The 14,522-nt window shown below is 51.4% G+C and overlaps 1 protein-coding gene across 1 annotated transcript in view; it reads left to right on the top strand.

Annotated features, from left to right (window-relative positions):
- The first annotated feature begins 5,591 nt into the window (after window positions 1-5,591).
- Window positions 5,592-14,522, top strand: part of TGFBI (transforming growth factor beta induced) — a 33,564-nt gene continuing 24,633 nt past the window's right edge. Inside the window, exons 1-2 of the mRNA XM_052643300.1 lie at window positions 5,592-5,751; window positions 10,759-10,857. Coding sequence (XP_052499260.1) covers window positions 5,618-5,751; window positions 10,759-10,857 — 233 coding nt within the window. The 5' untranslated portion in view covers window positions 5,592-5,617. The remainder of the gene's footprint in view (window positions 5,752-10,758; window positions 10,858-14,522) is intronic.

The raw sequence follows: 14,522 nt of genomic DNA on the forward strand, positions 1-14,522 counted from the left end.
GTGACCTGGACTGAACACAGTTTCCTTTCCCAGGTCAGTGTGTGGAAGCCACAAAGCACCCAGCAGCCGGACCTAGAGAAACAGCCACTTGCCAGCCACCCAGCCACCTTGACGGCCATTCACAGGGTGAGCCGGGCTTCTGTGGGAACAGAGATTTCCAGCGTGGTCGCTGGTACAGATTTTCATACTTTTTAAAAATTTGGTCAATGGCTATATTTCTTAAAAAGTTTTACATAAATTGAATCCTATTTTAACTCATCTGAGCTTTAGCTATTTAACCGAAACCTGTAGGCCTGTGCTTCTCAAACTTGGAAGTGCACACAGATGACTTAGCAACTCTTTGTGACCCCATGGACTATATAGCCCATCGGACTCCTCTGTCCATGAGGATTCTCCATGTAAGAACACTGGAGTGGGTAGCCGTTCCCTTCTCCAGGGGATCTTCCCAACCCGGGGATCGAACCCAGGTCTTCTGCATTGCAGGTGAATTCTTTACTGTCTGATCCACCAGGGAAGCCCATTTAAAATGCAGAGTCTGATTTAGTGGTGGGGACAGGAGGCAACGTCTAAGATTCCACATTACTAATAAGTTCCAGGTTGCCACTGATGCTCCTGTTTGCAAATCACACTGAGTGGCAAGGTTATGGAAAATCCTTGAAAAGCCAAATCTGAATCCCCTATAATCATTCCTTAATTTTAGTAAGCAGGGATATTTCTTGTATTTGTTTGTTAGCTGGATAGAATAATTGCAGTGTGTAAAGTAACATTCTATGTGCTGTATGTTGTGCAAGGAATGGAAAATTTCCCCCCAATTTTAGTCTAAGTACTCTTAAAAATTGGATATCTTGTGCCAAAACTCACCCTTCTTTCTCCCTGGCAAGTAGTAGAGAACTGAATTTTAAGAGCTCTCTGATTTACTACGTGGTGGCAGGTTAGAAATGCTGAGTGTCCTCTGGAAATTATTTCAGCCATGTCATATATCTTCACTGATGCCCAACATCACCCACAACTTTGGGGAGGATGGCACAAGGGAGGCCTGGAGTTGGTCAGGCTGCAAATGCCAGCTGTCCTGCCCTCAGACCCAGAAGCAATTTCTTTCCGCATTTCCTTTGTGGAGAACTTGCTGGAACTACTCACTCATCTTGAGGTTGAAGCCCTGTTGTCAAGCACAACAGGGTTATTTTCAAAAACTAAACTGTTCGTGGTGATCTCGTATGAGCCACAAGACGAGAAAGGAGTCATATTTATAAAGTGTCTGAAAAAGTCTAGTAATTATTGTTCCAGACAAGACTCTCTTTCTCTTTAGTTGGTCTAACATGGAAAGAGAAGGGAAACCTTTCCTAAATGAAAGTGAGCAAGGCTAGCCCTGGTTGGTGGCAAGCCATCTGAGATGGGGGACCCCTGTTCCTTCCCCCAGCAGCCATTTTTCTTTTGGAAAAACAACCCCCAGAAGCGGTCTTCTCTGGTGGAAGAACGTGTTTATGTTCACAGGGCTCTGCATTTCTGCTTTTGGAGAGGGGTGAGTGGTGGGATGCAGAGGTGGAATTTTTTTTTTCTTCATCTAAACAGTAAATGAAGTATGACTGTAATCTCCTGAGCTCGTGGAAAAACTCAAGTCATTGAATGTTAGTTTTACAGAGGAGGGAGGTTTTACAAGATTACCTGATGTGCCCTGAAGCCTGTAAGTCTTGCTAGAGGGAAAGCTGGGCTGGGGAAGGCTGGGCTCCCAGGCTTTTACACACAGGGGCATCTTTCCTAAAACAGTGCCGCTGCCAGTGCTCCAACCTCAGGGGAGACATCAAGCCTGAGCTTGAACCTCTTTGAGCTCTTCCCCATGTCCTATGCCAAACAGTCATGTTGAAACGGAGAAATGTTTTGCTTTCATTTAAATGATTATTTTCAGACAATTACACTTCTGTAGCTGCTAACCTGTCATATCATCTCAGTGATCTTTATTAAATAGTACAGGAACTAGAAGAGGTGAGCGACTCGTATCTGTTGGCCACTTTACTTGAATTATATCATGTAATCTACCCTAGAGTTCTGTGAGGTAGGTTTTAATATAAATTCTATGAGAAAACTAGCAGCTGAGGCTTAGAGGGGTGGAACAACTTGCCTGAGGCCTCACAGCTTGTAAGTAGCAGGACTAGGATTTGGTCCTTTGCCTCCAGAGCCTATACTTGGCAACTTTGTTTTACCAATGCCATCACTCAGGCAAGGCTGGCAGTTTACTTGATGGACCCAAGCTGAAACAAAACCATCAAGCAAAGTTGCCAAAGGCTGCTTCCTCAATTCTCAGCATGTATCCTTCCCAAAAGCTTCCTTTCTTTCCTTACCCTGGTCACAATCACCTCGATTTTATAAAGTAGTTCTTTCAGAGCAGCTTTGACTAGACTATTCGTGGGGGCTGCTGCATTCTTAGACCTCAGCCCGACTTCCCAGCTTATGATCTTAACAGCCACCCACCTTGACTCACCGAGGAGTCATTGTAAAGGCACCTCTTTCTTTGCACGATCAGATCACTGTCTAAGAACAAAGTCAGCAGAGAGGATTTTTGATGTGGAAATCATCAAACCAGCTTTTCCTATCCCTGGCTTTGCTTTGTGAGGCTCCAGAAAAACAGAAAATGATGATAAACCCCCACAATGAAGAAAAGGACTCATAGATAAAGTGGCGCTAAATCCTGGGCGCCTGGATGCTGCACTGAAAGCCGCAAGAGAGACATCCTGCTCCCTCAGAAAGCTGTTTCCAGGGAAGTCCCCTCACTGCAGACTGAAGGATGTGTTCGACAGTCCTCATCAGCTAGCAGAATGAGCCTGTCTGAACACAGACAAGCAAAGGGAATGTCTCCCCCAAAGTGGTGGAAGTCCCAGCCAGGGGGCAGCCTCCATAGGTGGCCGGGGGAGGGACTATCCCAGTCCTCCCTCCAAGGGAGAGAGGGGAGGGGAGGAAAGAGGGCGAATGTCAGGAAAGGACCTGGTTCTCTCCAAGGTCAAATCCACCCCAGAACATCTCCTAGTCCTCAAGGAGGAAGATACATGCCGGAATTAGAATGTTCCAGAAGACATTCCATAGTCTCATGGTCTTTAGTTTCCTGAGCACCAACTGTAGCCTGGGAACCGCTCAGTGACAGGGCCCAGCTTGGACTCTGCCCCACCCAGTGGTGCTGGTGGCTCTCTGAAAGCCTCCTGTCCAGTGGCCTCTTGGGGTCTCCCTGGGCCTCCATCCTGTCAGGGTCTCTACTCTGTTTCCCCTCAGTCTCTCCAGATGGGTGCTTCCAGGCCCTGCCGTCTCATTCTTCTCTTCTCCCACACACGTGCTCAAGGGAACCTGCCCAAGTCCAGGACTTCAGCCACTGCCTGCTAGGGTGCTGACTCCAACCTGCATCCCCAGTGCTCACCCCTCTTCTGAGCTCAAGACCTGTGAAGACCGCTCGCTCCTGCACATCTCCCCTGGGATGGCCTGTCAAGGACATGTGAACACACCTGGACACCCAGCTCGCTCCCCCAAGCAGCTAGTCTAGTGCGCACTTTCCCTTGGGTGCCTGTCCTGCCTCTGATCATCCCAGCTAAAGACCCTCCTCCTTTCCTCTCCTTGCCCTCGGGTTTCCCAGTCGTGCTACCCACTGTAACTGCCCTGAAACCTCACCTATCCTCTACCATCCCCCCAAGTCAGGTCCTCCATAGCGTTTACTCTCTCTGTACTCTGCCCCTCCTCCAGCCCCAAGCTGCTCTGCTCCAGCCCTCCTTGCTTCCCCTCTCCCCACTCTGATGATCTCTTTGTTTTTCCATTGCTTTGACCCCCTTTATCCCTCCTTTCCATCAATGTCCTAACATGTCCAAGCCTCTGTGGACAGTGTCCCCTGTCTTCCACCCTGACTCTCCCCTTCCTTTCTCACACAATCTTCTTGGAAGAGTCGTCCACACTCTGCACAACCCCATCACTCCATCAAACCACCATCATCTGGCTTTGCTCCTCCTGCTTCCCACAGCCAAGTCCCCAGGGCCTGTCTGCCTCACAGCATCCGCCTTCAGATCTCTCTGGTATTCAGCGGCACTCACCCCCTCTTTCTGGGGGCTCTCTGTCAGCACTCCTTCCCCTCCTTGCTGGCTGCTCTCTGCCTTGCCTCCCCTCCGTCATCTGTCATCACCCACCTCTTGCTCCCACATGCCTACCCAGAGGATCCACCCACTCCCATGGCTTCAGCTGCCTGTAGCTGAGGAAGACTCCATGTCGGGATCTCCACCCCAGAACCCTCACTCTAGCCCCAGATCTTTATATCCGGCTGCCCACAGGACACCTGGATGAACCACAAGCACTCAGTGTGTCCAGAACCACTTACCTTCTCCTGGTGAATCTATGCCCCCTTCCATATTTCTCATTTTAAGAACGATACCACCAGCCACCGAGATGCCCCTGCCAACAGCACCTTAGTCATCCATGAGTCCTCCTCCTCCACACTCCCTGGGTACAGCCTCCAAGTTCTGCCAAGGCTGGAACCTCCTAGACACACCTCAGTGCGCTACCCCTCTTCATGCCCACCTCCACCTCCTGCCTTGTTTTATGTCATCCTCTCCTGGCCTGCTCCTGACACTGGCCTGCTCCTCTATCACCCCTGCAGGACTCTGAGCTCAGGCCTGCGTCCTGTGACATGCCTTCCCTTCTCTGTTTCTCTGACTCCCCATGCTTCAGCCAATAGGATACCTTGAGAACCCAGAATGTCCCCATTTTGCCTGGTTCCTTCTCACCACTCCAGCCGAGAGAGGGAACAGGTGTCACTTCCTGCCCCTCCACCCAAGGCCGCAGATGCCCCTCTCCAGAGGACTTTGTAGACTGGCCCGCAGGTCTCCCAACTATGAACTTTTTAAGAAACAACCTGGATCTCATTCACTCATCCATTTTTGTCTCCTGGGGCTAGCAGTGCCAGATAATTGGTGGGTGATTAATAGGCGCTTGAGTGAATTACCTCCCTCCCAGGTGACTATTTGTTTACTTGCTCTGAGCTCCTCCAGGACAAAAATCTTTGCTATCTCGTTGCAGCATCTTTCTCGCATATAGTGCTATACAGATGTTTAATAAAACAGGCAATGCGTGTGTACTAAGGCGGCATTCCCGCTCCCTGCCCCCCGCAGTTTCCAGTTGAAGTTTAACAAAACCTGTCTTTTTTTGTTTTGTTTTGGCTTCTGTCCGTCATAAGACTTCACTCTTTATCCATCTTAAAGTTAGCAGGCCTGGGGGAGAATAGGGGTGCTTGTGGAATGTAGAAGCAGGTGTGATGGATAGACTGTTGTGGAAATCAGCATAGCCTGAGACCGGTGAGGCATCTCTGAGCTCAGGACCTTATAGACCTCGAGGAGGGAGTGAAGTAGTGAGGCCCCGTCGTCCTGGGTGCCGGGGAACAAGGGAAAGGGGCTAGTTGGAACGGTCGGCGCCCGGGGGAGGGGCGGGGCGGCAGGGAGGCGGGGGCGTGGGGAGCCCGAAGCCCGCCCCCCTCCGGCTCCCCGCCCCTCCCCTCGGGCGGCTCCCCGCGCTCCGCTTACTTAACCTGCCCGCGGCCGCAGCTGCACTCGCACTCCCCGCCACTCGCCTGCCCGTCGGCTCGGCGCGTCCTCTCTCCATGGCGCTCCTCGGGCGGCTGTTGCCCCTCGCTCTGGCGCTGGCTCTGGGCCCCGCTGCCACCCCAGCGGGCCCCGCCAGGTCGCCCTACCAGCTAGTGCTGCAGCACAGCCGCCTCCGGGGCCGGCAGCATGGGTAAGCGGGCGCCCAGACGGGATCGGAGGGACCCGGCGTCGGGGGCACCGTCGGAGCGGGCTGGGGGCGTAGGGGACAAAGCCCGAATCAAAAGCAGGCCTCTGTGTGGGAGGCTTGGAGGGACCAGCCCTGCAGGAGATGGAGAGAGGGAGAAGGAGAGGTGGAGAAAAGTCAGCAGGAGGCCCTGTGTGGAGGAAACGGGTGGAAGAGTTGACCCGGGATCTCCACTCAGGCCGAGAGCGTGAGCGGGATCCCGGGCTCTGAGCTTCTCCAGGCAGATAGGAGTTGGCGGCTGTCTGTGCAGAATCACCGTGGGAAGGTGGCCAGCGCAGGCAGGGGGCCACCCAGCAGGGCACGGGTTCCAGCCCAGCCAGGTCCTTGTTCAGCACCTTCATATGTGACACTGGGACCACACAAGCTGGCAGCATCCGAGGCCCCCAGGCCCCTGGTCACCCAGCCAGGCCCTAAACCCACCACCTGGCACCAGATAGGGGCCTCCAGGCACAGCAAGGGCAGCGTCTGCTCCCCTGCTGGATGAAGAGAGAAGAATGTGCTGGGAGTCACACACACTGTACAGATGGGGAAACTGAGTCTGGAGCAGCCACATCACTTCCTCAGGGTCCTGCAGTGTGTATGGGAGCTGGGATTGGAACCACTCTTAAAACACTGGCTGAGTTTGTAAATTTTGGACATTATCATTGCATATATTCCTTTGAGACACTGAAGATGTGTTGGTTTTCTGGGGGCAAACCCAGGCAGCAGGTCTGACCTGATAAGACCCTGGCCCAGACCCAGGCAGAGGTGGACTTGTTTCTATATCCCAAACTCAACCATCCTGCTTGACATATAGCCAGGGTTTGGTGCCTTCCTGGGTGCACCAACTCCTCTGTGACAGTTAGGTAGATAGAACTATATGTAGATAGGAAGGAAATGGCAACCCACTCCAATATCCTTGCCTAGAAAATCCTATGGACAGAGGAACCTGGTGGGCTACAGTTCATGGGGTCACACAACTGAAGTGACTTAGCGCATATGTGGATAGAGTTGTGTCGCAGCCCAAATGCCTTTGGGTCTGGCATTTGCTCCCAGTTGGTGCCCAGACCACCCTTTGACTGGGCAGATCTGAACTTAGATCAGAACTCAGTGTTGGAAGTGATTGGAGTTGACTTCATCGGGTTCTACAAAGCCTTGACTCCCTGCCCTTAGAAGTGGCCCCTTGTTGGGAGTAGCATCCTTGTTCCTCTGCCTGTGTGTGCCTGTGGTCGTGCTTGGCCTTTCAGATGCCCAGGGCTATGGGGAGGGGACTATGTTGGCAGTGAGTCTGGCCCCTCTGCAGAGTGAAAGCCATCCAGGCCATGCTGCAGCCTCATACCCTCCAGGAGAGAGGAGAGCACGGGGGTTGTCCCAGGGTCTTTCAGGAAGTGAGAGACTCACCTTTGACTTCTGCTGGGTACAGAAGGGTAAGGGGGGGCAGGGCAGAAAGACAAGGAAGGAATGAAGCATCAAGTCAAAATATGAGCCACTGGCATGTCCATGGTCTCTGTCCAGCTCACTGTTGGCCTTCTGCCTTTCCTGCCAATGGAGTATGTCCTGTTTGGGTGCCACAGTCCCTCCTGGGAGGTTTCTGTCCCTCTGTATCTTCTTAGGCACTCAGTCAGGAAAAGGCAACCATAGCATTCTCTGTCACCTAGAATGGTGGCTCCCGGCACTCCACAGTGAAGCTTCCCAAAGGTGCTGATGGGTCTCCAGCAGGAACCACCTCTGTAACAAACCTCCTTCCCTTTGGAGCCCAGAAAAGTCACAGACCAGCTGGAAAATAGTTTGTTTTTTAATGCAAATGCTCTTTATTATAAGCTTCAGCTATTAGGTCAACTTTCTCCCTCCCCTCCCTTCCCCCACCCTGCAGGCTAATCATCTTGCAGGGCAACTGGAAAAGCCTATAGTGGTCTGTGATGGGCAGGACAGACTAAGCAGTCCCAGGTGTGTCCCTCCCCACCCCCAGTAAAGTCTGGACACACGGGCAGGGGGACTGTGGTGAACGGTTACAGATGCAGCTGTGTCTACTCTGATCTAATGGCCCCTGAAAACCCACAGGCTGCCTGGCTCAGCCATGGGGGTGGCACCCTGTGCAAAATGGATAACCTGTTCAAACTCCAGCCCTCTTTCAAAGTGAGAACTGGTGGGAAGGGAAAGGGAAGCTCTTTTGTTAAGGAAGTGTAGTGTGTGTGCTTCACAAGACGTGAAGGAAGAAATAACAAGTGGGTCCTGCTCACCATTTGGCTTCCCAGGTGGCACTAGTGGTAAAGAACCCACCTGCCAATGCAGGAGACATAAGAAATATGGGTTTGATTCCTGGGTTGGGAAGATCCCCTGGAGAAGGGCATGGCAACCCACTCCTATTCTTGCCTGGAGAATCCCATGGTGAGAGGAGCCTGGCGGGCTATAGTCCATGGGGTCACAAAGAGTCAGACAGGACTGAAATGACTTAGCCAGCGTGCTCACCCTTTATCCATCACCACTTTTACTTTCATCTTCACCACAACACAGTGAGCTCTGTGGCAGCTGTTCCCATTTTACAGATAGAGAAACTGTGGCTTAGTGACGGGGAGTGACTTAGTCCAGAGACAGAAAGCTGTTGGGAGAGTAGAGACTGTGATGCTGTCTTTCGACTCCCGGCTGTTATCTGTGTTGCTATAGAGAAGGAAAGCAACAATACCGAAAGAGAAGTAAAAATGCAGTCACACTTCCAAATGTCAGCAACCAGGACTGGACTGCATTTTCTGAAGTGCTTCGTTTTCAAATCCAAGTTGAATAGCAGAGCTGTTGTGCTTGAGGCAGAAGGCCCAGAAACAGGGTGCTCATGTCAATTAAACTTCAGTATAAATTTCCTATGTACACAGCCCACCCCTCCCACCCTGATGTGAGAGGGAGTGGGTCACAAAGATCCCCAGCCTCCGCTCCTGTCTCAGAGGGCAGCAGCAGTGGAAACTCAGTCCGTGGAGGAATGTTGGAACCACATCCACCAGAGACTCTGAAGGTTCGCCAAACGCCTACGGAGAGTTGCGGAGAATTCATCGACAGTAATTATTTCCTGCTTGGTCAGATAGAACTTCTGAAATTGTACAGAAATAAACAGCACCTCCAGCTGGAGTGTGGCCAGCAGGAACTCTCTCAGGGTTATTTGGGGACTGCTGTAACCTATGAATGCCAGGCAGCATACTGAGAAACAAGGTGGCTTCTGTAAAAGTCCTCTGGAGGCTTGGTCAGATCCAGCAGGGAGTAAGGGGTCAGAGCTGTCCTCCCCCTTGGCTTGAGGCTTCCTCTCCAGCCTCCGCTGCTTTTCCCCTCAGGTCCCTACAGTAACTCACAAATATTTGCCATGCCTCCTTGGCCCACTCAGCTTTGCCTCGGGTGAACCACAGAGTGGACAAGAGGTCACATCCACATGGTGGAAGAGACGGCAGAGAATTAAAGGGTCCGTGTGCCCTCCCTCCCACCCAGTAAGCTGACTCTGAGTATTTGAGAGTTGACCAAGTTCCTGGAAAAGACCATGCATCTCAAATGATGGCTCTTGATTGTATTTGTAAAGTATCAGAGGAACTGATATTTAGAATTGATATACCTGAAGTTCTCTGGTCTCCGTTGCTGCGCGCAGGCTTTCTGTGGCTGCAAACAGCGGGGGCCGGTGCCTCGTTGCGGCACATGGGCTTCTCACTGTGGGGCTTTCCCTTGTTGGCGGAGCTCAGGTTCTAGGCGCACAGGCTTCAGGAGTTGCAGCAGGCAGACTTGGCTGCTTGAGTTCCTGGCTCTAGGGCACATGGGCTTCAGAAGTTGCGACACAGGGACTCATTAGCTGTGATTCACGCGCCCTGGAGCGCGATACTTCAGTAGTTGCAGCATGCGGGCTCAGCTGTGGCTCGAGGACTCTGAAGCCGGGCTCAGTAGTTGTGGCACGTGGACCCAGCTGCTCCTCCGAGTCATGCTGGAATCTTCCTGTACCAGGGAATGAACCCGTGTTCCTTGCACTGGCAGGTCGACTGTTACCCACTGAGCCACTAGGAGTCCTGGGAGCAGTATTTTTGACAAGGCTATTCCAAGCTCCTCTGCATCCAACCTGGCGCTTAGCCCCACCGAGAAAATAAAAGAAACAAATCAGAACACCTGCCCCCAGGGTTCTTGGGAGGGTAGCTGAAGGGAGGTCACACATACCCTGATTAGTTTTGGGTTGTGTTCTATACCCAGCATCAAACAAGGGCTGTATCACAACCAGGACGGAAGAGTATCACCTGGGACACCGACAGAGGTCTTTCTGGGGGGAGTGGGATGCAAACTGGGGCCCAAGTAATAAACGACTTAGTTCAGTGAGTGACCGTCTCCTTCCAAGGTCCTGACAGCAGCTAGCTTGGCCATGCCTGCTAGTTTCCAGGGTGGGCACCCAAGATAGGCTGTGTTTGGGAGCCAGGCAGCTGCCTAGGGATGCAGAGGATGTCTGTGTGTGGAGCTGCTTGGAGAGTGCTGGGGCCTGGACCATAGGACCAGCGATGCCTGCTGGGAGGCCAGGTTCAATCCTGTGGATGTTTGGGCTCAGTGCGGAGTGGGGGTACAAAGAAAGTCTGGGGGCCTCTCTCAAAGCTGCTGCTGTTCTTAGCAAACACCACTTTCTTTTTAAACTGGTGTTTTCCATCTATATAACATGTAGCCTAAAAGTTTTAAGATGTTTTTATTTATACTTAATAAATGTCAGTGTCAAAGAAGAATGTTTAAATGAAATGATGTCACTGTATGATATATACGTTAACAGTTTTTTAATTTGGGAGGATATTTTTGGGAAGGATGATGGAAGTCTGGATCACGAGGACCAGAATGTACCCCCAAACTGACCGAAATGACTGTATCTTCTCCATATCTAAAATGTTCTGGTGACCCAGGAGGGCCCACGTGGTGGGAAGGATGAGGAGGCAGGTGACATGCTGACCGTTTTGCTAACACTGCAGCTTTTGTTTTTAGCCCCAACGTGTGCGCTGTGCAGAAGCTCATTGGTACCAACAAGAAGTACTTCACCAACTGCAAGCAGTGGTACCAGAGGAAGATCTGTGGCAAATCAACGTGAGTATCTGTAACCACTGATGACCACCAGCCACCCAGGAGGCTACCCTTGGTGTGCGTGGGTTGCAGGTGCCCCCAGGCGTGGGCCAGCCTCTTGGAAGGTGGCACCGTGTGCAGAGCCATGAAGATGCATGTGTACACATGTCAGAGAACTTTGTGCTTGGGAGTGGCGTTTCCAGTAAGCTGGCCGATTTTGTTTTACACTTTTAAGGCTCCTAACAAGACTTGGAAATGTTTTTTAGGGCCAACTTGGGATTGCAAGAAACTGTGTGCGTGCACTGCTTAATCCTCACTAAATGATACAAATACAGTGATTCAGTGTAGAAGCCACCAGCCTCTGACTCTGGGAAAGAAAACCCGTTGGTGAACTTATACAGAGTTCCTGCTCTGCGTTTCAAAGTGCGTGCATGCTAAGTCACTTCAATCGTGTCCGACTCTATGCAACCCTGTGGACTGAAACCCACCAGGCTTCTCTGTCCTAGGGATTCTCCAGGCAAGAATACTGGAGTGGGTTACCATGCCCTCCTCCAAGGGGTCTAACCGACCCAGGGATCAAACCCATATCTCTTAGGTCTCCTGCCTTGGCAGGTGGGTTATTTACCACTAGCATTTCAAAGTAAATACTCCCAGAAAGACTGAGAGTGCCTAGAGATATGCACATAATGAGGCAGCATAGCATATTAAGAACACAGGCTCAGACTCTGATTCAAAGGTTGGCTCTGCCACCTACCTGGGCAGTTGGCTTCACCTTTGGAACCCTCAGTTGCCTCATCCATAAAGTGAGTGTAACAGTAGGACTACGTTATGGGATTGTTCTGAGGACTGAATGAAATAATACACAGAAGAGGCTAAATTTGGAGCCCGGCACAGAGTAAGTGCTCAGTAAATGCTACTTGCTGTTGTTTGCAAATCTCAGCTGCATAAACAGAAGTGAGATGCCAGGGGTTGTGGCCCCCTGTGGTTACAGTAGAGCTTTCTGGTGCCTCTAGCATCATGAACAGCACGGAGGGAGGTGGCATTCACCATGACTGCCCTGCAGCCTGCGTGTTCTGACAGAATTCCAGGGAAGCCTAATCTGTTTTGGCACCAACCATCAAAAGATCGCAAAGCTGGCTCTCTCCTACAGATGGAAAAATGTGCTGTGCAGAGCTCCCTGAGACACTTGTGAGGACCTGGCCTTCCTCTTGTCTGTATAATAAGAGGATTAAGAGATGCTGAGCCACTATCTTGAACCCTTTCCCATATTAGGGGTTTTAAAACGTATTGCTTGTGACTTGCTTTGGAGCAGATGTCTCCCCTAACTGAAGGAAGGGAAAACACTCTCTCCGTGAAATGCACGTGGAAATAAATATCCCAACTTGTGACACTGATTGTGTCCTAACACAATTGTCAGTCCTAGTATGGATCAGGGAAATTGTGGATCAGGCAGAGGTGGGGCAAGACCAGTAGCATCCCATGAGCCTGTCAAGGGCAGGGCAATGATAGTTGGATCCCTGCTTGACCAAGCCCAGCCCCAAAGCCAAGAGTTAAGTGAGCTAAGAGGATCCACCTCCCAGATTTAAGGAGGGAACAAACCCCCAGCCAGAATTCTTGCTGTTGTGGACTAGAAGAGATTATGCAAATTACATGCCACGTGTCCTTCTCTGGTACCCAAGTTAAAAAAAAAAAAATTTCAGTGCTTTTCGACTTTTCCCATGTGGGTATTTATCAACTAAAATAAACACTTAATTAAACACAGAGCCAGGCCCCACATAATTGCACCTTGGAAGATGACCAGAGCCCTGGGTTTTAAGATGCTACCATTTTGTTTGTTCTAGTTTCCCTAAAAATGGGAGCCACTTGTAAGGTCAAGCTTACAGTGGGCTGGCATTGGCCAAGGTATTTCAGTGTGGCCCTGTGTTGAAGCATTTGCCTGACCAGTTAACAGTAGCTTGGGGACATTTTCATCATTCCCCGGCTGATGCTGCTCTGAGTCGCCTTGGCTGATTGGCTATTGGTACCTACCTCCTTCTCCACTGATGTGTCAGGATGGGCGCGGGCAGCACAGCTGTGTGTTGGCCGAATGTTCTTGATGACGTGATGAGGCAGCACCATAGCGCATGGGGGAGCCCAGGCTCTGCAGGGGGAGAATAGACGGGAGGTGTGGGTGGGGAAACCAGAGTGCAGAGTGGGGCCCAGGGCCGAGTCCCAGCCGTAGAGCGGATCTTACAAACCCACAGGGGATAATCTGAACCTACAATGTGCTGTTGCTTTGGGCAGCTTTAAAAAGAGGAAATGGGGATAGAAAATCATGAGTTGATTAAAAAAACCTTATGATCCAGGATAAGAAGGTCCCTCCCTGGAACATCACGTGCAGCAGCAGGAAGGTGAAGCTGACTGGGGGGACGGCCAGAGAACTTGGGGAGGGAAAGGGGAAGTGGATGGACTCATCTCTGTCGTCCCTGAGAGAGCCGAGAAGAAGCAACCTCACCATTTGCTTGTGCCCCAGGGCTGAAAGCCGTGAAGGAGCTGCCATCCTGGGAATTCAGTGCCCATAGGTGGTCAGCAGGGGAGGAGAGAGGGCTGTGCGGGCTGCCGATGATGTCATCCTGGTGAGAATGGGCCCTATGGTACATTTACCTGGCTGAGGACCAAACTGTGAAATGGGAAGCACGATGGTGGTTGGAGCAAAGAGGGCCATCTCAGCATGGGGCCAGCCCAGGCAGTGGGAATTTTCTCAGGGGCAAGGCTGGAGCCAGGGGTGTGTGTTGGCATGAAAGGGAACCAAGTGTCACAGGAAACGGGTTGCACAGGTCCCCAGGGGACCCCAGACCCACAGGAGAATGTAAACTTGGAAGCAGATAAGTAGCACTAAGTACAGGATCAAGGCGTGAAGACTTTGCCATTTCAGGTCACACAGGGACCCAGGAGCCTGGAGCCAAGTGTCTGCTGCTGGGAGGCCCTGACTTCACCTCCGACAGAGGAGGGAGGGGCATAGTCACAGTGTGCGCTCAGCACGCCTGTCAGGCCACTGCATCCGTGGTCTGCAGACAATAGCTTGTCTGCATTGTCCCAAAAGAGTGCTGGTGCTACTTGTCAAGCCTGATGCATGGGTTTTATTACAGGAAGTAGTTACCAGTGGGCCCCTCTTCAGTGATGCAAGTGAATTTTATTACTTAGAAACTCATTTTATGTCAGATCCTAAAGAGCACCAGTGTGATACAGCAGCTCATCAAGCAAAGAGGGTGATTTCGGGTCTCCATCTGATCAGTAACCGTAACATTTTTATGTCCAGCAGCTGAAGCAATGGTGCAGGAAATGGTGCTCAGGAAGCCCAACAGGCCACCTTTGTATAAACCCCCCTGAAAGGGAGGCCCACTTAACAGCCAAGTCAGAGCTGACATCATGGAGATGTAATCATCACAGCAGGAGCCCAGGCATCCTCGACGTGGCACAGGGAGGGCCAGCACAGGAGCCAGCAGGTGGGGGTGGCCATTCTCCACTCCAAAGGCTTGCCGCTGTGTCACAAGCAACATCATTTACAGGCAACAGTAGCCATTCTCTAGAGCCAAGATGAGCTGGCAGGACACTCCTGTTTCCCCAGTAGCAAGCATGGCTGTGCCCAAAGGCTGAAATATTAACACTTCTTCAATACTGTATTCAGGCTTAGGCATTTCACTTCTACT

The sequence above is a fragment of the Budorcas taxicolor genome, chromosome 7 (genome assembly GCF_023091745.1).
Source record: "Budorcas taxicolor isolate Tak-1 chromosome 7, Takin1.1, whole genome shotgun sequence".
NCBI lineage: Eukaryota > Metazoa > Chordata > Mammalia > Artiodactyla > Bovidae > Budorcas > Budorcas taxicolor.